This window comes from Corapipo altera, unplaced genomic scaffold (genome assembly GCF_003945725.1).
Source record: "Corapipo altera isolate COAL_440 unplaced genomic scaffold, ASM394572v1 360, whole genome shotgun sequence".
Lineage (NCBI taxonomy): Eukaryota > Metazoa > Chordata > Aves > Passeriformes > Pipridae > Corapipo > Corapipo altera.
In genome coordinates, this window is record NW_020885015.1 from 683,725 (window position 1) to 709,215 (window position 25,491).

A 25,491-nucleotide genomic window follows, 5' to 3' on the forward strand; every position below is an offset into this window, starting at 1 on the left:
TGTCTGAGCAAAAGCAAGGAATATTGCAGAAAGATTTGCTCTCTGATTATAGTTGCAACTCACCTTACTTGTTCACTATTATACATAAACTATAGGAGATTGCATCAGCCTTAACACTGTATGGATACTGTTAGAGAATTCACAAGAAATAAAGTCAAAACATGTTAAAAAGTTTCGAAATCAGGATATCTATAAGCAGTGTACACACCACTGCAATGAAAAAGAGAGGACTGTTTAAAAGAGAAAACCACTGAAGATGATTTAATGCAGTAAATTATATACTACAAAAATAATACGCAATTCTGAGTCATGAACTAAGTCAAAACATTTCACACTGATGAAGACTAAGAGTACCTACAAGGTTAATCACATCACTGATGAAGGAGTAAAATCTTGAGACAGATCAAATTCAGTTGCTAGCAACTGTATGGACATATCCTCAGAACCTTAAGTGACAGTACACAAAGATGTTATTACAGAAATAACAAATGATATATTATTGGGAGCACATTTTCTCAGGAGCGCACAGGGACTCAACTAAGCAATATCCCTGAAAAACAGCTTAATACTACAGGGACAACAGGTTTTTTTGAGTTTCTATCTCCAACTCAAAGTACAGCTTTAAATTAAATTGATGTTAACATCATTCACAGTTAATGTAAGTTCCAGCACTTCAGATCTGTTACATGCACTTTCATCTCTCTCTCTCTCTGTATGTCCATATATATAATTCAAATGCATCCATAAGTGCACATGCATCTACATATGTATGTACATGTATATACATAGATGTACATAAAAATACACGTATACTTACGTATAAACAGACATAGAAATACACAAATATAGAGCCATACACTCATTTTATAGGACAAAACTTTGAAATATGAGCCCTAGTGAAAGGCACTCTCTTTAGACTGGTGAGTGTTTTGGAGTAATTGGTTTGGGGTTTTTTCTTAAAAATAAAGTATTTTTACATCAACAATTGATTTTGTCCAGCAAACATCTTCTAGAGAAGATTTAAGGAATATAGCATCACCCTAAGGAAACCATTCTTCACTACAACCCTTTAACAGAGAAAAATCCATCCTGTTCTGAGAACACAGCACTTGTTCTCTACTTTGCAGCTTGCTGCAGAGCTCTGTGTAACAGTTATTTTTAGTTTAAAACAAGCTTCCACTGCCCTCCAGCCTTCCTGCTGAGGAACTGCCACACAGACAAGGTCTGATCAGACAAAGCATTTGCAAGTATTTTTGGCTTAGGTAAGTCCTATATTTCTTTTAAGGTTATTGGATGCCTATAAAATGCTCCTGGAGTCAGAAATAAGCACCATCTTCTAACAGCAGAATACCGAATGCTAACAACAAAAAGCAAAGTAAAACAACTTGAACTTTTACTCTATGTCTCCCTAGACTAAAATAAACAGGTTTTGTTCTTTTTACTGTTCTTATGTGATCCCCTTAAATATCTTTAAGGGGTAGTGAGTAGGCTGACCTCTCTGTGCTCACAGCACGCAAGTCTTTTTTGTACCCTTGTGCAGTGTTTCGCATTACCTGGAATTAGGTCTTTCAATAAACACAAATCAACATGCCTGGGCACACAGAGCCTTAGAAAAGAGGTTTACAGTAACCTAGGTAGGGCACATCACGGTCTTATTGTAATGAATAAGAAACACTAATGTAGGACAGAATATAAATTTGTTTCCAAAAGCAAAGGGATCTCTATAGGCAGCTGATGTAATTCAAGAAGACAAGTTGGTTACAGAGATCTGTGGCAGTGTTTTGTACTAATAGTCAGGAAATAACAGCAATTGAGAGTAAGAGTGAAAACCTTACTAGTGGGACAAATATGGCAAAGGGTCAGGTATCATCATCAGTGTAATAACTGTCATAATTCAGCTTCTATCAGGACGATGCTGGAACAGCAACTAAAACATTCTTACAGACAGACCAGAATCCCACAGGATAAAATAAAACCCCCAAGATCTCCTCCGAGAACTCTGAGAACCTGTTGAACACACCAGAGATGGTCAAAACAGAGGTGATATTTTACAGCAATAAAGGTTTGATGTGGCCCATCAGCCACACTCAGGGGACCCTTTCTTTAGAGTAGGCCTCATAAAAGAACATTACTTTCATTTGTCTGTGTTGAGAGAGGCTTCAGACCATGTCTGATGTCTTCCTCTAAAATCAGGCAAAGACATGTGCTGAATACTTATATCAACTACAAATGTATGTAAATTATCATAAGATTATTATTAAGCCAAAAAAAAATGCAACAAAGTACCAATCACAGAAACCATGATTATTTCAGTCAAATAAGAGGTCTCCTAGATAGTTCACATAGGATTTCCTTATCCTTTTCAGCACCAGATTCCAAATCCAAAACTGAATTATGTTAACTTTCAAGTGTCTTCAATGGTGTCAGAGCCAGAGCAGTTACAAGCTTTTGCAGAGCAGCTACAGATACTCAGTACACAGTGATAGGTAACTTGACAGTCACAACTTTGTACCATCACTAAAATACCAGCATTTATTTAAAGATAATCCATTTCTAGAAATTATTAGCTTTTAATCACTCACTATCTGACATGACAATACTATTTCTCTTATCCTATTCCCTCAAGCAGAAAGAAAAAATTAAATAGTGCACATCCTTATCATCTAATATCCACATAAACACACTGTACACTGTATTTCAAATAATCGTTTTATACAGTAACATACAACAGAAGTATATCACAATCAGCTCTGAGCCTTATATCTGTTCATTAAATATGCAATTACTCACAGGAATATTGATGAAAACAGTATCAAATTCTGATGCTGACAGAAATCTTTTCAATGGCACCATGAAAAACTGCAAGAAAAAGAAATTACATAAACATTGGTTTTTGTACTTGTATTTTCTAGACTGCTATGAAAATGCATGTTACAACTCTGTAAGTCACAACTTACTTTCTCAATCGATTCCAGAGTTTCCGTGTATTTCTCTTCCGTTTGCTTTATTTCAGCAAGACAACAGCTTCTTATGTCATTTTCAGTATATTTCTGCAATTACAATGGAGTCAAGTTTAAGTCATTAACAGGCACCTAATGGATAACAAATGTTTTTATTTGTTTAGAATTATGCAATTAGGATAACTGCTTCCTGAAATTCTCTGAGTACTGCAGCCTCCAAAGATGACAGCAATAACCAAGAATATTTTTATGTTCAATTAGCTGATGACTTTAGTAAAATCAAAATAATATTATGAAAAGTTAATGTTTAGACATAAAATGCTGAAGTATCTGCATGTACTTTGGAAGCTGAAACACAAGGTCACATTTAATTTACATCCAGACTGAGAAATCTTATTTAAAATACTCAGCAGTTAATAATTCCATTAAACTTAATGGGGCTAAATCATTTAAGCAACTTTGCATTGCCATAAATATTGGATTTGGTCTAATCCCTGCACTTATTTACAGTTTTTCCCCTTTTAGTTCTCAAGGGGGGGGTTTCTCTTCAGACACAATAGGAGTATGTCCTCAAATCGGGAAGTGTAGTGACCTCCAAGTTCAGCTCTTACATATGTATGTGTGTGTCTCCAAAGAGACCCTGGGAGTTTTCCATGTAAACCACCAGACTCATAGAAAATTGAAGTAATTATCAGCCCAGAACTCTATAAAAATAGTTTACAAGCAGTCTTACCAAAGATAAGATTTACAGCATTACAGCATCAATAACTTGAAGCATCAATAAAATCTGATTTCAAATAAAAGAGTAAACAACTGGAAGAAGATATGGAATCATTTGTGTCAAGCAAGACTTAGAAGATCTGGAGATATACAGGTCAGCTTGGAGACCTCACATAGTAACTGGACAGGCTCTTGCAATTAAAAGCAGTAATTGATCCAAAATGTTTTCTCCTAAATCAACAAGCAACAGTACTATCACATCCTTTCTGAAGCCTATTTATGGATTTGTATTATCCTTCAGCATATCCCTGGCTGTTTCTTACCTATTTTCACCCAATGTAGGGAATCCGTATTGCTACATGTTAATATACCTGATGACTAGATGTTATTCACATACAGAGGGAGTCAGGACTAGAAATTTAGTACTACAGTTCTTTCCACTGAGGGGGGGGAAGAACAAACAAAAAGAAACTTTTGAACAAAACACTTCTCTCTTCTAAGAACAGCAAACTTCTAGACTTGAAATTTTAACAATTAGCTACTGCTATGTTCAAGAGCTAGACTCCTTCCACTCGCTCTCTCTGCTACCGGGCTACCTGACACACATGCTAAGCACACCACAGCAAACAGCAAGCCACACTTAAACTGCCCATGAGCCACATAAAGCCTCTATGACACTGCTTGATCACCTCTGTAGAGTGGGAAATGTACTCCTACCACCTCAACTAGATGCCAAGTTGCAAATCAGGCACAGAAAGCTTGGCCACTGCTCACACTTGTTTGCTGCTTTGACCAATCTCCTTTACCCTTCTCTGTCTCCACATGACTACAAGTAGCTCCTGCAGGTGGAAATGGCTTCTCACTCTCATCCACCATGTGCTGCAATCTCAGAAATGCTTCTTGAAAACCAAGCTCATGCAGTTTTTTAATTTTCCCACAACAAATGTTAAGGTGGCATCTTCATCAGACGCAGACACAAGTAACCATTTTGCAAAAATACAATCTTATCAGAAGAACTGTACTTTGCAAGCATCATCATCTGATGATCACACTTATCTCAAGTCTTTACTCTCAAATTCTTTGGTAGGGGGAAGCAGACACTGTCAGTTAATTGTAGTTAATTAATCTCAATAAAGTATTAGAATTTTATGTTATTTCGACTTTCAATTATTTTTCACCTTTACCTCTGTGAGCCCAGTACTGTTCAGATGCCTTGCAGTATTTGCCCCAATACTGCTATACTCAGTAGCTTATATCCATTGACAAAATGTGGGTGTTTTTTGTTCACCAGCTCTCGTATGTGCAATGCAAACAAATCCTGGGATTCCACTTAAAACCATTCACTTCAGTTTTGTGCTCACCTAACCCAAAAAGATCATTCTCACAGACACTTTTGGCAGAAATTAACATATCAATTTTTCTATCTGTGCCATAAACTTCTAGAATTTGAGTGCAATAAAAAAAAAGGAGAGAGGGAATAAGAAATAATGTGCAAATAGCAATACAGATGAGAAAAACTGCCTTCAAAGGTCAGCTACTGCTATAAAAAACTTAGTGGTACAGTTTACTTCACAAGATAATGGCAACCTAATGATCAACAAAAACTACATGGTTGAATAAGCAGGAAATTCATTAGTATGAAACAATTCTGTTGTCCTTATTAAGTAAGTTGTCCAAATTTTGGCTCAAACAACAGCATTTCACAATATTTTAACAATTTTGGAGGTAGGACACTTTCAAGTAAGCAGTTCCATTAATTGTTTTTAAAACAGTTGGTAAATTTTACTACTCATAACTAGCCAACTTAAATTACTATATTTCATTTAAAAATTATATTTCTTTAAAAAAATTACCATATTTAATGTTTGACCCTTTATCAAAACAGCCTGTGAAGTCTTACACAGGAGATAAAGCACTGGACGTGAGAACTCAGGATGCAGCTGAGCATGAGTGAAGTTTCAATGAAACTAACTATAAAGAGATAATTTCAACTTTCAAAAAGATAACTGCTGTTGTTCCAAAGTAGCATGGAATTGGAAAACATACAGGTTGCTGTGCTGCTTCATCTTTCATTAGGTCTTCATAAACCTCTCCACCTTCATCTTCTCCATAGACACAATCATACAAGTCTTCATCTTCATCAACACCAGTTTCACTGAAAAGACAAGGAAAAAGCTGCAGCACAGCTGCAAGGGACTACTTCTCATAAAACAAGTTTCTACAGTAAACAAACAGATTAATTATTTGAATATCTAATGAAAAGAACTCATTAAGGGAAACTAAGTCCATTAATTTTCTTTTCTCAATGCATTTAAAATACAATTGTACAAAATCAACACAATACTGAAGACTGCATGAATTTAGAACCACAGAGGACCTAAACCATACAGCAAAAGCAGTACATAGGGACAGTTTTGTCATGAGCTACTATCCAGATGCCCTCTTCTCTTTGGTCCTTCTCCCAACACATCCAGGGAAGAGGAGCTGCCTCTCCTTCCTGCCTGGCATCCCAGGGATTCATTGGGATGCCAGGCGCTGTTACAGGTCTTCTCTCTGCCTAAACAAAGAATTATCTGGGGTAAAACTGCTTAGAGCATGGTGCTAATAACATCAAGGTGTAGGTTTCTGATCCCCATATGGGCCAATCACTTAAGAGTTAGACTCAATGATCCTTGTGGGTCCCTTCCAACTCAGAAGATTCAGTTATTCTGTGATTCTGTGAAAATACACTAAAGATAGCAGAGCCAGCACCTGAGACTCTGTCCCTCCACTCCATAAGGTGGTATCTTAACTATCTCATGGCAACTTTCAGCTACTTGAAAATTAAAAAAGTAACCTATCAAACTGAAAATTATAGACAGTTCACCAGAAACATCCTCTTAATACCCAGACTACAGAAATAAGGCATAAAATAAGGCTCAACTCTACCCTCAGCTAATTCAAGCTTCACTAGAGTTAGTCCTGCTAGAGTATTTCCTACTTTGTGCTAGTTTATCAAGCCCATAATATCTTTTACTCCTATTTCTCAGGATATGCCTACAAAAGAACTCTAAAAGATATTGAAAGCACTCCAGTCACAATAATAATACAGAAACTGGATCAGATGTGCTGACAATTTTGAGATTTTTCCTCTTGGAAGACGACACTGAAATCCTTCAGAGTAAAAACCAAGAGGTTAGTCTAACATTTCAGTTCACAGTGATGGTATGCCAGCTCTTCACATTATACACTGGCAGCTGTCGGATGCAGAAGACACACTCTATTTTACCACCTCTGCTCCAGGGAACAAAAGCTGGCAAAAAACAGAGTACTTTAATGTGGCAATGGATTTGCCATATGCAGAATGGAAGAAGTCCTGTCAGAGATGGACTAGTGAAGAAAATGAAAACACTTCAAATGCTATAGAAACCCAAGTTTTTAAGGTGGTTTAAACAGGTTTTAAAATGGCTTTTACCTTTTTGCAGAGTCATTGCCCCTTCTTCCCAACACCCCCTGTGCTCCCACACAAGGTGTCCTGGGAAGGTGTCCTGAGGTGTTTCCCATTGGCCTTTGTTAACCCCTTTCTATTGGCTGTTGACCCTTCACCTGACTGTTTTTTCTATGTGACCCTGAACTTGTGATTGGTCCCCTTTTGACCCTCCTGAAAGCCTTATAAACCCCTACCCCACAATAAACTTCCTCTTTCATCCATCCCTCCCTGGTGGTCTGTGTGCTCCTTTACTGGGTCGGGGTCGCAGGGCCACCTGCTGGGGCGGGGGGAAGGGCATTCACCTCGCAGGTAATGGGCTAGCAGCCTAAAGCCTGGAGGTCTCCCCCACTTTAACTACCGCAGCTCTTTGAGACAGAAAGACTTCTTCAGACACCATTTAAACTCCGGGACAATTAAATTAATTTCAGCCAAATACACTCACTAATAATTAAGAGAAAGTAAAAAATGTGGACCATTTGCATCATTCAGTGACACTTTTGTTTCTTAATCATTAATTGCTTTCTCCACAGTTGAGACAGCATGCAACTATCAAATTTCAGTTAATAATATTTGTCATTTGATGCAAAAGAAGAGCTATGAATATCAATTTATTTGGCTTATTAACTTTTTTTTTAAAGACTGTCTTCCAGTACTGAATTTGTATACCTATTTAAGAATTGGTAGAAATATTATTTTCAAGCAGTGCTAATGTCACCACATCTAAGAGATGAGGATATCATCTCTAGCCCACTTGGATCTCTCAGAGGAGACTGCAACTCCTACCTTCTGCACCTTCAAGTACACAGAGTGAAAAGCAATTATCCATGAGACAGTCAGCTGCAGGAAACAAGGACAAGCTATGCAGGGCAAGTGGTAAATTGAGCAATGCTAATAATGGTGGTGTTTCCCTTCTTTACACCCACTAAAGAAACAAATCCCTGGTATGAACAGCAGTTCCTTCAGCACATTGCAACAAGCGACACACAGTGTGTCCAGAGCCCGGGCAGCACTAATGAGGGGAGTGCTGGGGGAGCTTCGAGCTTTGGGGCACTGAGCTCTGAGCTCTTGTCCAACATGATACCTAATGGATCTTGAGAGGTCCTAGCCATAGAATACAAGGGTATCCTGACAATCCTGCAAACACCCAAAAGAGGCAAATGCATACATATGCACAATTTCATTGACTTTAGGGAAACAATCCACTTGAATTATGATCCAAACATGCATTTTGTTTGCAAGTTCAAGTAAATTTCCTTGGGTCTCTTACAACTGATATTTCAACTTTCTGAAAGCATTCTCATAGTACAGAGATAATTTAGAAACACATTTGTTTATTTACTTGCTACCAGCCCTCTCCATGAAACAGAATCTGATTCTAAGCTTCCTTACATATACAAATGTATCACAATTATTCAAACAAGCTTTCATAATTAATTCTTCCTGGTCAGCATAATTGCTAACAAAATATTTTTAAATCAAATAAATATTCCATTTTCATTAACACCATGTGTTCTATAACATCATATAAATAACAGCATGCAACTGAAAGCCAAAATCATTAATTAAATATTTACAACATACTCTATTAAATCAGGAAGACCTTTGTAGACATCTTCATCATCAACGCTTTCTTCTGTAGGGAAGGGCCTACAGAAAGAAATATAGTATTAATTATACACAGCACTAGCCTAGTCATACAGTAGGATTTTGTTTGGTTTCTAAGATTTTCACACGGATTACTGCATGCTATTGTGTATGTTCCTCTCTTTCTCTGATGAACAGTATATATGTATTTAGACTCCTATATGTGAACTGACAATATAATAAACACCCTACTGGAGGGGCTTGTTATAAATCACTACTAATACACATCATTGTCATTTTTCAAGGGGGGGGGAAATCAGCAAAACTGTCACATTAGGTCTGGTTGTGGGTTTTTGGTTTCTTTTTGAAAATGAGAATTTCATGAACTTGGAGGAAGAAAGAAGAGAAAACCCCTTTGTCTTTACATAAATCAGCACTGCATCAGCTTGACTTGTGATCCTGTGTCACTACTATCACACAAGTTCTGCAATACTAGCTGCTCATTTGTTCACCTTAAGTTTCAGCATGAGAAGTATACAGAGTTCAGGCACTTCAGTAAATGTACCAGAGGTAGAAGATACCTTTCGTAACTCCTCAGAGGTCCAGAGCCTTGGTTAGCTGCCACTGGGTATTCTGGGTTACAACTAGAGAAATTCTTAGTGGGGGACACAGCCTATAATGCCTAACTACCCTTCCAAGAAGCACCATGCCAGAGGCATTACTCCCACCATCCATTACAGCAATAACATACCTTATTCCCGTGCCTAATGCAATAGGAGTGCGAGAAAGTTTTGAAAGTGTTTCTATCACCTGGGGAGGAAGGAAACAAACTGTGATTAGTTGGAGAACAGAAGCAATAAAACATTTTGTTCTCTACTGCTTTATTATCAGCAGCACTATTTCAAATTATATAAACAGACAGAGAATCTGGCTGTGTCAAACACTGAGTGCACCGAACTTCCATGGATTTCCCCCTAGCTGGTCCTAGGTGGTTTTGTACTGGGATATGTGTTGGAACCACAAAGACAAGAAAAGGGAACTCTTCTTTACAAGTAAAAGCTAATTTAAGTGGATTTAAAACCAGGTAATATATGTCACAAATCAGACATTCGATTCGCAGTTGGACCTGGATGCACTTGTAAACAAATTTTATCTCACAGACTGTGCTAAATATTTGGGATTCTTATTGTAGCTCGAGAAAGAAAATCGTATGGATTTGAGCTTCGGCACACAGTGGTCCGCAGAGGGAGCCAGAGGCCAAGGCAGAAGGCGGCCCTGCAGGGCAGGCTGGGAAGGCACGGATCGATCTCATCGATCTCTTCCATCGGCCCCACAACCAAAGCTGCGCGAAGGAGCCTTGAAGCCTTGTTTTCTTTAGAATATGGCAGCAGTATGGAAGGTCTCATTCTAAGAAAATACTATAAGTGCTGAAGGCTACACAAAAAGTGAGGGAAGCATTAAGGAGCGTTGGATAGACACACATACAGTCACAAAGGTGGAGTTGTTTTGCTGGCAACTGTAATAATACAAAACCTATTTTGACTCTGCCCAGTATGTCCTCTATGTCACAAGTATTTTCTGGTATACTGGGAACTATCAGATTGGTAAGTCTTGTTTGCTAGAGAGAGAAAAAGACCCAAAATGACACCCGTCTGAATTTCTATGCTTCAAATGAAGGTTCCCCTGAAATTCCCAGAAGTTTCAGCTTGGATCTTATCAACTTAAAATTCATATTAGGCTGAAATCTCCAAAGAAGGTTCTTATCAGCGGTATCAAAATTCAGTACAGCAATTCTACATTTCACAGGCATTTGGGAATAATGTCTACAAATTCAACTGTTTATTTTTGAAATTTTAACTACAAGACTACCCTGACCATAAAAGAGAGTTAAAAGTGCATCTCTCAAAGGAATGAAAATTCCATGTTTACACAGGAGAATGACAAAGTAAAAACCACAGAGAATAATCACAAACTACAGAGTTTAAACTGAAGTAACAAAGCCTCCAAAGTGAATCATATCTCATATGCAGATGAGTAAAATTAAGAATTAACAACATTAAATTACTCCTGTGAAAGGCACATTTGGGGTTCATGTAAGCTGCTGTGAAAATGAACGTCACAGAAAACCTGATTTTGCCTTACAGCAAAGACAAAGAATTATAAAAACAAATATATATGCTATGAACACAATCGAAGGTTGGGGCACATATTGCCTTTGAACGGAAGAACTGCAACATGGCCTAGAATAAGTTTTAGAAATTGTGAATAAAAGCTGACTGAATAAATTACAAAGTTAATTAAAAACTATTTCACAGTAATCAAAAGGTCAAAAGGGAAAAAACACTCCTTTACAAAGTGTTACTGTTGCAGGGGAGTTGTGGTTTCCACACCACACCAGAACCTGCCTCTGCACACCTGCAAGAATTCCAGTGCAGGGTTGCAAGGACTGCTAAGCCACAGGAGACAAGACAGTATGAGAAGTTAACTGAAAATTCAGTAGCTGGCAAAATGGTCTAACAGACGGGTGGACATTAATTGGCAAAATCACGGGAAAAGAGGCTTAATGCTAAAAACAAAGGGGGGCAAGTCTGGTGAACTGAATATCCCTTTCTTGTTTTAACATGTTACTTCCCAGCACACAAAAAATCTTTTGCAAACTATTCCACCCACACAGACCATTTTCCTTAGAGGGATTCTCACTTATCTAGAATAATCAAACCCAGCAGAGGTACAGCTTACTCTTCACAGATAATTATGGTTGCTTCAAAATAACACAAAAAGCCAAGCTGTACAAAGGAAACTATGAATTTTAGGTGAGTAACTAGCAAATATTATTCCCAAAATGTACTGCTAAATCACATTTTACAGCTATCAATATGAACACAAACAAAAGCAAGATTTATAAATTAAGAGGAATAGAAAACCTTTTTTAGGAACCGATGTGAAGACTTGGAGGGGATGGGCATAGTGACACACGATGACACCCACAGACACTGAGGAAGCCAGAGGAGTGTTTACGAGAATATGCACACAGAAAAGGACAGAGAAAGGAACTATATGACTAGAGACAACAAAAGACTACTAATAATTTTCACTGCTCTTAGAAGGGAGGTGGGTTTGGCACTGCAGGAAGAGCTAACTAACAAGCTAGGAAGTCAACAGACAGATCTCTATCAAAAACTGAACACTGGATAATCTGGTAAGAAGAAAATGGTCATCAACACAACAGCTGTCAGCATCTCACCAGACACACACTGCGTTCTCCAGAACTAAGTGACAAAGTGTGGCCACACTGGCATCACAAAAACGGGAAAGGTAATGGGCAGAGATCACCATTTTATTTCAAAATAACACAATTAAGAACTTAAAACCATTAAGCACACTAGTCTTTGGTTAAGATTAAAATACAGACATAACTTCCACAGAAGAAAAGTTAATGTTCACCCACTGACCACTTTTACTAAACCGAAGCTTAAGACAGCACTCAGTCAAGAAACAGAACCGTGCCTACTGAGGGGTGTGTTTCTCACAGTTATGGTTTCCTTAAAGAATTCTGAGAAAATGTCCAGAATACTCACACCAGTAATCACACATGAAACTACCACTTGTGGGCAACACACTATTTCAATATCACATAGATGTAAATGTCTTTGCTCCAACATAAAGTGAGGAAAACAAAGCTTCTCCTTCCACACAAAGTTTCCGTTGTTTAGTTCCCAGCCACTGCAGGAACAATTAAGTGCCCCCAAATTTCAAGGTCCATGTGCATGGTTGCTGTTATGTATGGGCTGAGTTGTCAGATAAATGATCAGAATTTCAATAGTCATTCATTAAAACAAAATTAAATCCTGAAAAATGTCTGATTTTCAAACTCACAAAGAAAAGACTCAGGAGGTTTTCAGAACAGTGCTAGTTTGAAGCCCTGTACAGTTGCATGAAGGAGCCTATAATATAGTGCAATTCTGAACTCCAAAATTACTATGTACCATACACATTAAAGGTCATAACATTCAATTTAATGCTTTTCGTGTGCTTTTTTTGCCTTGTTCTCTTCCTTTCAGCAGAGCTTTAATCCCTTTTACCCTTTTAACCCTATATGATTGCCCAGTTTTCTTCCACAGCAAGGACTCTGAACGATGCTCTTGTACCTTTGAATGAGGCTTAACTGGATCTTATTTTAAGTGCAAAAGTAGCACTTCTTGCTTGTACAAAGTTCAAAACAACAGGGCTTCCATGCCTGACTCTGTTCTGTGATAAACAACTGCACTAAGGGTTGCAGAGCCTTTGCACACACTATTACTTGGAACAGTCAGCAAAAAACAGATGCTGAGTAAAGAGTAGCATTGACACATGAAAAAAGAAATGTTTCTACAAGGTCACATTTCTGCACACTGAAAACTTAGTAACTGTTACTCTCCTGCAGGGAACCTAACACTGAGAGATGTTAGCAAGAGACTTCCAGATGTAAAAGGAAGCCTCACTGCACCAGCCTCAGTACGGTTCCTTTGCACTGCCTAACACCATCAGACAGAGGTTAAGCAAGTTTTTAGAAGTCACATCAAAGTCTCGCTCACTTCAAGAAGATACGAACATCCAAGTTTGTTTTTCAGTACATAGCCAGTTTATGCAAAATACAACATGAAATTCAAATCTATGGCCCTGAAAGAGGAAGCACACCTCAGCTCACACCCCCGTGAGTGGCTCTGCTCCTCATTCATGTTTCAGGCTCTGCTCACACTACATATTAACTCTCTACTTCATTAATTACTGTAAGTGCATTTTTTTCAGCTTATTATTTATTATTGTTTCACTTGACTTACTGTTGTAGGTCAGAGTCTCCAATTTATGTAAGGACTTTAATACCCCCTGCCAAAACACTAATTTGTAATTTCCTGCAGCCATACTCTTCAGAAAATCACATCAGATGTTCCTGTGCCTGCTTACAGCAGCAGTACACTAGAGGGACTATTTTACTTCTTCCCATAGCAGTGGTGTGTCTGAGTTTAAAATGTGTCTTTATATTTTGGTGGTGTCCCTTTTTAATCTTGTTTCTTTAAAGAACTTGCAAATCATGCAGTTAAAAAAAACAGATGAAGTACATTTTAAAAGTACTTTTCCACTTTTAGAAGAAACGGAAGTAAATCATTTTGCAACCCACTGTCTCCCCAAACAGGCAACATTTCCTTGCTTCTGACAGCTGCTGTAAGGACTAGGTCCATATTTGTATTTCCGATGTTTACTTCAACTGAAAATATTATGTGATCAACAAATGTTGATGGCAACAGTTTCACAGATTATGCCAGTAAAACCTAGAAAGACTTACTTGTGGTTAGATTACCAAAGCAGTTGCTTCTATGTAGGCACTTAAATCAGGATGTGTTTTTAAGACATGGTAAAAGTCACCAAGAATTCACAACTGTATTATGCATCAAGTAGTTTTTCAAAGTCTGGGCATCTAGCTTACTAGTTGAACATTGCAACTTGTTGAAAACTTAGCTTTACTCCCTCCCTTGAAGTGAATTTATTTAGCAGACACGTGGAAACATACTAGCATAACATAAAGCAGTTATCTGCCAACAAAAAATGTTTCCAATACCAACCTACTTTTTGACACATTCACATGAGTTTCTTCATAAACAGGTCTTATTTTACTTCATCAAATTTTGGAGGAAGAAAAATCTTCAACTGTACAGGAAAATTAATCCTTCGGAGGAGCTGATAAGCTCCTTGGCCATGGTCTGTCTCCATTCCAGCCTCTGGGTTGGAAGAGCACTCTTATGTTCAAGAAAACTTTAAATCTGTAATTACATGTCTAATATGGCCCCTTATCAACAGACTTTGAAATAGTTCTGGTTGGTTGGCTGACTTTGAGTTATAATGAAGTGTAGCAGTGTTAAGTAGTATAAAAATACTTGGTTTACATGTAGTTGTTACTACTCTTAAGCTAAACTCTAGCCATGAAGAGAGCCTGATGGCTGCATAACACTGGTTCAGATACCTACCTTCTCAAAGGAAACTACAGAGTTGCTATTTGCTTTTTCAGAGAAGTGAGCACACCCGTAATTTGTTACCCAGAAAGAAGGATGCTTTACTCCCCATGCTTGACAAAATCTTAGCACCATTCACTTGTGCACGCAGTATCAGTGTAAGTAACCACTGTCATTTCAAGAATCAATTTCTTCAAAAGCCTGTAAAAAAGGCATTTACTCATTTAATAAAGGATATGTTGTCATACGAGAAAAATACTACATAAGCTTCCAAATGGATTCCAAGTAAAATTTATCAGCAAGACAACCATGAATATAAAATGCTTACACACACTTTAGACTACTTATCAGGGCTATGTTACATTTTCTGGGTTTTTTTCTTCCTTTTATAACTTGAAACCTTTAATTGAAAGAAGGGCATATTGGTTTTGGCATGAAAAATATAAAACAGTTTCATTTCACAGGAGAAATTAACCATTTTAGAGACTCAAATTAGGATTATTGAAAGGTAGGAAGTCTTGAGATGTGTACATGCACATATTAATTATCTGGATATGTGCATACACTTGGCAGATTATAAAAATCAAGGCTAATGCAAATACAACTCCCATGTTCCTACACAACACAAAATAATATATGCTCTGCATCACAAGGGTAGGGATCTTACGAGGCCAATTTTCAGTGCCACATATCCTGGACACTTTAAAGCCAGAACCGCTAGTCGTGCCCACATGCTCAGTGAGTTTCCATTAAGCTGTTTTCACTCACACATCAGATTGGTGAGGAGGAGGAGAAAGAGAAATCATCATTTTATGTCTCTGTCACTCAGAGATAAGATAAAATTCCTATACATATTCTCAAATTACTTATATTAAGGAAGAAGGTTTATCATTTGCTACTGTGAAGTTTACCAGGCTCTGGACAGCCCTGGATCAATACTCCATTTGGAGGGGAGGAAAGGGAGAGATGGGGAAGACAGATTAATATATATTAATATTTTACACTAATTCATCACTAACTTTCAAACCAAAAGACTCTAAGAACTGCTAAATTTAACATTTGACTTCGTTAACAGATGTTAAAAAAAAAAAAGGAGATGTAGCTAGACAACTCCAGGGTGATTACACAGCTGCTGATCTAATGAGCATATTATTCCAAGTAAAGCATGTTTGTAAGTTAAATTGAACGTTTTCTCTCCATCTGCCTTGTTCAGGTACTGTGTCAGTAGTCTGTTTTGGTTCAGGTTAGTTTTAATCAAACCACAAGCCTCTAGGGAAGGAGAAAGGATGAGGGTTTTTCCAAAAGGCAAAACAAACGAAAACTCATGAAAAAGAAAAGAAAGGGGGGAAGAAAGAAGGGGGGAAAAAAAAAAAGGGGGGGGGGGGGGAAAGGAGAAGAAAAAAAAAAAAAAAAAAAAAGGGAAGAAAAAACATGACCTAAAAGCAAACCTTCATCTTCCATACTGGCACCTCTAACAGGCCCTTAAAAACAAAAAGCAAATTTGAAATACCAGCTGCGCAAATACACCTTTACTAAATACTGTGATAGCATGCATTGAAGAATTGAAATCATACAGACACAACAATGTGAAAGACAATTTACACGAACTGGCACCTGCACCAACATCTTCTTCGGAACTCTGCAGACTGCAGACCTCCAGCAGGTAGACATGTAATAGTCTAGGTCTCATTAAACAAATACTGATTTTTATCTCATTGAAATAATCAAATCCAAGCTTTAGGTGTAGAGCACTGACAGGTGCAACCCAAAGGAAAGCCAGATTTACCTTCAGATTTACAACAGATTTACTTTCCACCAGGATAATCGCCAGCTGTGGGATGCTGCCTGTTTTCCCACCGACACTACCTTCAGCTACCCTGATTCTGGCCTCTCTCGTTCCATGTCCATTCTTCCATTTCCACTGGGCTACATCCTCAGGAAACACATCTGAGGACTACTTCATCCCTCTTTCCCATCAAGGCTTAGCGCTGGCATAATAGCAGTAAGGAAAACAGACCAACTGTCCCATGGCAGAGAAATGCACGACCCCGAGCCAAGTCTGTGTGACTGACAGCAGCCTGCCAGCAGCCTGCCAGCAACTATGGAAAAAAAGGTTTGCAACCAGGTGCCAAATGCTTTCATGCAGAAGTAGCAAGGGTAAGACTGCTGTAAAAGCTGGTTTTGTCAGTCATGCACATTTCCTCTGAGCACTGAGCCTCAGCTCCCAGCTGCGAGAGGAGAGTTCAGAGGTGCTGCTGGCTCCAGGCATGCCGACCTTCATACCATACACGCATTGCCCTAGGGAAGCCTCCTCCAGTACCCATTTTCTCCAGTGCCTCCACAGTGTCTTCACAACAAAGTGGCAGGAAAGCTTTTCCAGAGGAGAAAAAAAAAAAAGTAGTCAAGACAAAAAAACCTCCTGGGTGTTGCCTCCTTCTGTTTGTAGATAAGCTAACTACAGAGATGCAAACTGCTGGGACTTCAAAAGCCCTGGGGAATCAACAATTGTAGAAGATGCAATGTTTTCTCCAAAGTTTTGTAAGAACCAGAGGTGAGGAGGGCAAATGAGCACCAGGAAAGCAGGCACAGACAGAGAGACAGGAGAACACAATTTTTAAAAACTGCCCTGGAAGATATGAGAACAGATGACCTGATATCCAAAAGGACAAGTTAAGGGCAAGCATATTTACCTCTTTTAGTAAAAATGGAACATCTGATATTAAGTTAGAAATATCCAAAACAAAGTTCTGTTGTTTTCTTTTCACATCTCTAAATTAGACCAAGCAACACTTGATGTCACATGTTTACATTACAGATGTAAAGTATGCATAGCATTTTTCTCTAGGTCAGTAGTTAAAAACATTTGTTTTTAACAATAGCAAACATTTGTTTCCAACAATAGCAAAGGGCTGCTTGGACCCCTCACTAACCAAAGTCCTCCTTCCCCTTTTGCACACACTTTTTAACAATTTATGCCTTTTATCAGGGGTGATAAGTCTGATCATGCAAACTCCTCAACTAGAAAAGTGGGACTGGCTGACATAACTGCACACATGAATCCTAAACATTAAAGGAGGAGAAACAAAACCAAATGCTCTCCAGGAATCCATAAAACTCAATGCCATGTTATTAGGACCATAATGACAAAGTCTTTAATAACCAATATTCAATTATGGACACAAATGTATGCACATTAAACACAAATCATGCTTAAAATCCCATTCTTTTCCAAGTTTGAGGTCAGTGACGAGGCTACAGTTGCTAATCCAAAATTATGAAAGATTCTCTTGACAGCTTTGCTCTTACAAGAATCTGAAAAAGTCCAAATTGCACAAGCAGCACAGCCCTGCTCATCTCTTGGTTAATTTTGTCCAAATGGCCCAGAGACTCCCCAAAGCAGGCACGGGGGGAGGGAGTTCTAGCAGCTGCTTCCTGTCTGCAGCTTGTGGTTTTGATTCTATGAATACCTTCCAGCCCTCACCATGCCTTCAGGGGGGTTAAATTTGGGGTTGGTTTTTCTGTTGTTTTGTTGATGTTTTTTTTCCCTTTTTAAGATCTTGCTTAAAGAATGACAACCTTCCTTTAAGTACTGCTGTGCTATGTATGAACAGAGCACCTGAACACTGTAACTAACAGAATGAGTGCGAGCTGCCTTGGAGCATACTACCCCTGTAAAGACGGAGACTGAATAGGATAGTGTAGGATAACCTATACTTACAAATAGCATCTTCAAACTGTATTCAGCTTTGATCAAGTGTTTGTTTTCAGTGTTTTCTGAGCATTCTTATTGATGATACCATGATTTTTTTACCATATTTTATATGGGTCAAAACAGTAGTCAATCATGGAAAAAACCAGCTTTTTCTTGCATTTTAAACAGGATATTTTAATACAATCTATTTTTTTTCCTAAACGTAAGCATTCTTTTTAAAATCCCTAATGACTGAACAGTGAATTATCAATGATTATCAGGTGTTGAACAGGTTTTTTTTAAATAGGAATGGACGTATATCAGTGCTGTATGTTCTCCAAAGTTACATTTCTTTTGCCACTGCCCTTTAAGAGACTTCAGAAGACTATTTTTACACGTTTTGAAAAGAACAAGCAAATTGTCTAAACTGCAATCACCAGTTTATACACTATCTATACACATTGTGGGTGTTCTTGACCTTGGATGTTTGAAATTGGCATACAAATGTTTTAGAAGGAAATTAGTGCTTTCATATTCATTATTGATTGCACCTCCAATACTGTTTTGGATATGCATCCTGCAGTTTAAGTGACATGTGGTTTCCTCACTCCCACTGTGTTATTTCACTTCAATATTTAAACAGATTCCTTGTCAATTTTGATCCTAGTAAGAAGGATATTCAGAGGCGGCTGTGCAATGGAGCTTTTCTTCCTCTCTTCTGCTAAAAGCAGAGGAAGATCCTTCTCTTCCTGTCTTGAGTAAACCAGTCACTGCCACGCTTCTCCCTTTTCTGAATTTAATTTAACCATTGACTATATAAATCCAATTAGCATTGGTTTTGCTGAACAGTACCGAGTCCCACTTGAATCATGAACTGAATTTACTCCAGTACACAATCTCTGAAGATAGGAATATTTATGAGGCGTAAACACACTTTGTCTGTCCCCTTATTCTCTGCAAGAAAAAAAATTGCCCTGCTGTAGTGGGCAGTGCAAAAGGAAGTGAGCTGTTCTCTTTGATGCAATTACCCTCCAACTCACTCAGAGAGGCTCACAAAAGCCCACAACTATCTTTCAGGCCTCACACTCTCAGAGATCTCTCTACTCCACCAGAAGAGACAACGATCAGACTGACTGAACAGCATTGCACTTGCCTTCAACACTACAAAAGGATACGCAGTAAACTGGATAGCATAACTCTGACATTCCACTGTCTTCCACTCATTTAAAAAATGAACAGCGTTGATACAAAATTAAAAAAAAAAAAATCAAACTTGAGGAGACATTCTACAATGGAAATGGCTTCTATTACAGAAACCTGATAAGCACAGTGGTTGGGTTTTCTCCCTAATCATCTGTTCATTTAGACAAAAAAAACATAACTATGCTTACAGTAGTGAAAGAAAATATGAAGAAAGTTACATTCCCATCATGTTTGTACCCAATTCTCCTTGAGCTGGATCCTTATACTGAAAATTACAAAATGAATGAGAGAAACTAACTTGCTATTTTTGAGATGGCTTAACTATTTTCCTGCTTTATTGTCTTGAACATGCAGCAGTTTTCAGGTTGTACTATCTGTGTATTTATCTTTCCCCTCAGAAAGATCACTACACTTCCAAAATGCCACTGCAGAACTGCACAAGCAAGAGAGACTGGGATTCCTCTGTATTTTTAAAAATGTTGTTCTTTAGCTTTCATTTGTCTAGTGGTTGAAAAGAAAATTTTGAGTTCTGAATGGGGATCATACTATGTATTTTAGATAACAGATACTGTGATAAATAAGAGCAAACCACAGATACCTATCACTAGCCATACAGTTATATCTACTATTAAGATGTCACTTGGGATTTCACCCACATTATTGACTTCAGGAAGTTCTGTCCTCTGTCTTGTGCTCTTTACCCACTTGTTTCTGCCCTGCAGTTCAGTTTGCTGCTGTCTGAGCTGTTCTAACCCAACTGTAAGCATGGTCATGTCACAATGATATGGAGAGAGAGGGAGGAACCAATTTCTTAAAATGTTATTCTGAAGGGGAGGTGAGCTCCTCTGTTATTTCCCAGCTCTGCCACATCAAGAGGTATGACAGAGGCAGCAAAGGAGAGGTAGTAACTTCTGACATTAAGATTGCCTCTTAGGGCACATAGGACAGTACCTCCCTTTTACTCTATAGGGCTTACAGGCATTTCCAAATCTTTGTTGTGGAATTGTGCTTAAAAATATTTGTAAAAGAGGACAGAACTGAAGGCATTCCAGACTGGCAACAGGTCATAAAACTTCATCTAAGGTCAACTTCAGTCCTAACTGTTCGTCATAAAAACACCAGTAGCACATAAGAGTCCAATGAAACCCTTGACACGAATTAAGTTGGGCATTTCAGTCCAGTACAGTGAGATCAAACCACACATGATATCTTAAGTGTTATTTAGTTCCACTACAGTCAATCACAGCAGTGGTCTACACTGAACAAATGCAACAGCAACTGCAGGCCAGCAGGTGCACCTGGATAACACACCATGCTGTGCTTTATGAACAACAGGCCCCCACGTCTTTTGCAGTTAATGCACAAAGTCATTTTGGGGAGACAATGCTGGGAAAAAATACATTGCAACCAACCAACTTTGTGTAAGTGCTCTGGTTTTACTTGACATACAATATCAAAGATAAACCTCAAAGGATACCAATATTCTCCTGGCAGTTTGCCACAGGCATTATGGTCGCAGTGAAAGGCAATATTTCTGTTAAAGAGCGTTAAAATTTCGCGGGTCAAATGTCTATGTGGGGGAATTTCAAACTGAAAGTTGTAGTTCATACATAACCTGAGTTACATCTCTACCTTCTTTTTTTAATATAACAAACGTCAGATCTAAAACCGAGATTGGTTAAAATGTACACAGGAGGAAGAATGTTGAAGTGAGAAAAACAGCCTTAATGGTGAAATTTCAAAAAAGTTATTCTGCATTACCGCTTGTCATTTTATCCCACATTACCTGTAATGCTCCTTAAAATTGTGTCCCTCAATATATCTCCATTTTTACTTGGCAAGCACTAATTTTACTGCTTACAGGTATTTCCAACAGCGCAGAAATTCCCTTACTGCACTCATACCAACAATAGTAAGGATGAGACAGCATTAAAACCAGTGAAATAAAGCAATGCTTAACTGAGAGAGATGCATGAAATGTAATCTTCAGACAACAGTCAAGTCAGAGGATTTGAAGAGACTGAAGTTTTGGGAAATATGAGAGATGTAAGGAGTAAGATGTGAGAAAGTTGAAGGAAGGAGAGTGAGGCAATGGAGGAAGAGGAAAAATCTCATTCAAAGACATTGATGTTGTCAGCTTCTGAAAGGGTTTGAGATTACAAAAACATTACCTCAAAACAGAAAACAAGATAAGAAAACGGAAAGCAAACCTGAAAAGCAAATGAAATATAAAATGAGAACAAATAAAGTGGTGATTTGTTTCTAAAAAGATAATCCATGTTTTCCACAAAAAGGAACAAAACCATTAACATAATAAACCTCCTCTGTTAGCTGCATTAATGCTGTTAGCTTGTTGCTGTAGCTGAGGTACCTACAGCATGCAGAGAACACACAAGGTAGATTCTGTGAGCTATGTGGATCAGCTCAGTACAAGGCACAGCATTTGTTCTAAAACTAGATTTAACTTTTGCAAATTTTAATTACTGCTGTTCAAGAATAATATAGCCATTAAAAACACTCCTTTACAACATTTTTTATTATCACTTGCACTGTAGACTATGGAGAAAAGCCCTTAAGGCCTACATACAACAAATGATAACTACTGATTTTATACTAAGATGAAGGTCTAGTTCTCAGTCAAAATTAAGTGTCACATATGTAACAAACAGGCCAGGCTACTGTAGTACAAGTTTTATTTTTCAGTGCATCTTTGATTACTGTTGAAGTTAGGTTTCCCATGTCTGTGACACTCAGAACATGCACCACATGGTCTCCAGCTTCAGAACAACTCCTACTACAACTTATTAAAATCCAACAGACCATCAAGGAAAAAAGGCTTCTGACAGGATTCACCGTCTTGCTAGTTCAGGGCTCCTCTGTCTGAGGAGCTTCACAGAAAGGGCATTTTTTTTCCCTTAAGACTTCAGTCTGCCAAGTGAACTAACATGGATCAATTTAAAGGCATCATAAGGTCTGAGGCACTGTCAGATGGATTATTTCCTACTGAACACCTTTGATACAGTGGCACCAAGTCACAACACGAGTTTGAGAATGCTGACTGCTTTTGACATTTTACCTCACATTACCAAATTCATACCTGAATTCCCCTGCATACCCAGAGCTCTGCACTTACAAACAAGCAAGGACACAGTAGTTACTCTGATACCATACCTACTGGAATGACCAATTTCACTGCCTGAGCAACTTGTTTTCAATGTGCACACAAATAGTAGAACAAGATCTAATATTGATAAGTTTAGATTCCTAGCCTCATATTAGAGGACTGAAAAGTTTTTCAAGTCATCTTCTAACTTAGAACCTGCATAGAAAGCAGGTCAGTTTCCACATGAGCTTACATTATTTTTACTTGGCGAAAGGAATACTTTCTCTCACAAGCTTGTGAAAACAACTGCCTCTAAACCAGCACCTGTATTCATCTTCACTTTCCATTTCTGGGAAATGACTCAGAAAATAACAGCTTTTTGGCTTTTCATTCTCAACAAAGTAATGCAATAAAGCATCTTTCATGACTCCCAGAAAAATATCTAAGGAGAAAAAACTAACTCTTATTCACTCTCCTGAGACACATCTTTTCTTTTAGTCATAACCAGAAACATCCTGACTACATTCCCCGGTGGTTTACTTGCACATACTCCATCTACGTCAACAGCAGGAGATGAACCCTGCCTTTTAGCATCAAACTGTCTATTATTAGGCACAGGTGTGCAAATTAAACCAATGCCTCAGCATCCAAATTAGCTTCTACAGCAAATATCACTATTTGTCCCCCCTGAACCAGGCAGAGATTTGGAACCATAACACCCATACACTTGACGAGACCTTTCTCTGTGCCCCTTGGCACTGCCAAGACACTTGCTAGTGGACAGAACAGCAGCAAGAGCAGCAGAGCACGGCAGCCCTTGTTGGCAGGACCTGCTACAGCAGAACACACAGCAGCAGCCCCAGTGAAAAAAGCAAGGGTGGTCATAACTTAAGGGTCTGAACAGCCAAGCTGTAGCCTCCTCCATGCAAAGGGGGAATATAAGTAACTCAAGTCACAACGGCACACCAAAGTGTTTCACTCCCAGAAGTTGGTACATCTGTTAACACTCTCAGGGGGAGGGAGGGTGCATGGCTTTTTTCCTTTTTATGCCTCAGACAACTCAGGCTGCCAGCACTGCTTGGAGTCTCTGCTGCTGCAAACAAACACAAGCAGAAATGCACCATAAAAGCACAAACACACCGCAGAGCACACTACACTTCCCCGCCTTGCACAGCACATTCCGGTCAGCCCAGAGCTGTGCATTGGCACAAGACTCTTGCTACTTTCTATGTAGCATCATCTCTATAAAGATCTTGATCAGCTTTTGGAGTTCATAATCCAGGCTTCTAAAAAGTGCTAACGCTCAAGTACTTTTTATTGGCTTGTTTTCTATGACACAAGTATTGTTTTCTGTATTCAAACACCACTAGCAGTTTTCAGTCACATTTGTGAGTACTCATTTGATTAGAAATCAAAAGCTAAACCCTCCTCTCAGATTCAGTGCTCTATAGTAGAGTGTCAAACGAGGAATCAGTTAATTTCATCTTGTAATTTGATAAATTAACTTTGAGAAATTCAGGAAAAGTGAATGTGGTACTGGTCTGACTTCCTGAGACATCACAGCAGTTCATATATGCCAACATTGACTACTGTTTAATGTCAATTTCCTTTAAAACTAAGAGAAGGAAATACAGTTCTAAATAAATATACAGCTAAGTTAAAACCTCTGTTTGAGTATTTCCAAATAAATGACATTATCTTATTGCCCATAAATTTTAAAATAATTTTATTGAACAATTTGTGTCAAAATTTTAAGTTCCTTCTTTACAACTTCATTTCTGGAGTACCGGGTCAGTTTTTTTCAGTATAGACAAAGGAAATAAAACTTTATCAGAATATCAGTGTTAAGAACTCTTTTTCCTTTTCTGAGTTTTGCTGGTGTAAGACAACATCAAAGACTGGTCTCGCTGTACTGTTAAATGTATAAAACCATGCTCTCAATCAGATACAGGAGGAAGCAAACAAAACCAAACTTGAATATTTCTTTCTTTAGAGGTCAAAAATGAAGGAAGATACCCTCATATTCAAGTTCAAGAGGAAGAGAAGCTGAATTGCAGGAATTCTAATATAGCAATAGTTCCCTTCTTATGTGTAGCAAGTACTTATCTGCTACACAGAAAAATCTGAAGACATATTTAAATAAGCACAGGAATAACAGGACCACTCTCCTAGTAAAAATCAAGAGACAAAACAACACTGCAGAAACAAATCCGAAATGCATAAATGGAAAAGGCCCAAAAAGCACTGCAGGGAGGGGGACATAGACCAGACTGCAAGACAGAGTGGTGAGAAAGGCAAAGAATAAAGGCCACAAAGGAGACAAGGCAGTGATGAAGAGTAAAGAGTAACTAACCAAAGAAAACAAGTTTAAACATTAGGTGATGGAAGCATAATTAATTAAGTAGAAATGATCATACAGATTACATTCTTTAGGTGTAAAGCTAGAGCAAGGGTGAACACAGGCCAGCACCAAAAACAAAGCACTTCCAGAGGAAGGAAACTGGAAGTTCTGCTGTCCAAAGCCCACGGTCCATGGTCAGAGCACTGCTACTTGGTATGATTATTGCTTTGTTAATGTCAAGTCTGAAAGTAGCACCTTTCCCCAGTGTTTAGCAGACTATTCAAGGCACAAGTGGACTAGTCACTTCCACAACAGACAGAAGGAACTACCTAAAAGCCCCACAATTTGAATAGAAATGTTCTCATGCACTCCCATGTAACTTCGCATCCAGCATGAGCATGGTTAATCTAATTAATAATACACACAAAAGCAA

General features: G+C 38.3%; 1 protein-coding gene across 2 annotated transcripts in view; it reads right to left on the reverse strand.

Moving 5' to 3' along the window:
* Positions 1 to 25,491, reverse strand: part of VAV3 (vav guanine nucleotide exchange factor 3) — a 157,486-nt gene that overhangs the window by 91,559 nt on the left and 40,436 nt on the right. For both annotated transcript variants that reach the window (XM_027667627.1, XM_027667626.1), the window contains exons 3-7: positions 9,485 to 9,543; positions 8,731 to 8,796; positions 5,727 to 5,835; positions 2,958 to 3,050; positions 2,791 to 2,859 (exon numbers count right to left, since the gene is read on the reverse strand). In XM_027667627.1, coding sequence (XP_027523428.1) covers positions 2,791 to 2,859; positions 2,958 to 3,050; positions 5,727 to 5,835; positions 8,731 to 8,796; positions 9,485 to 9,543 — 396 coding nt within the window. The remainder of the gene's footprint in view (positions 1 to 2,790; positions 2,860 to 2,957; positions 3,051 to 5,726; positions 5,836 to 8,730; positions 8,797 to 9,484; positions 9,544 to 25,491) is intronic.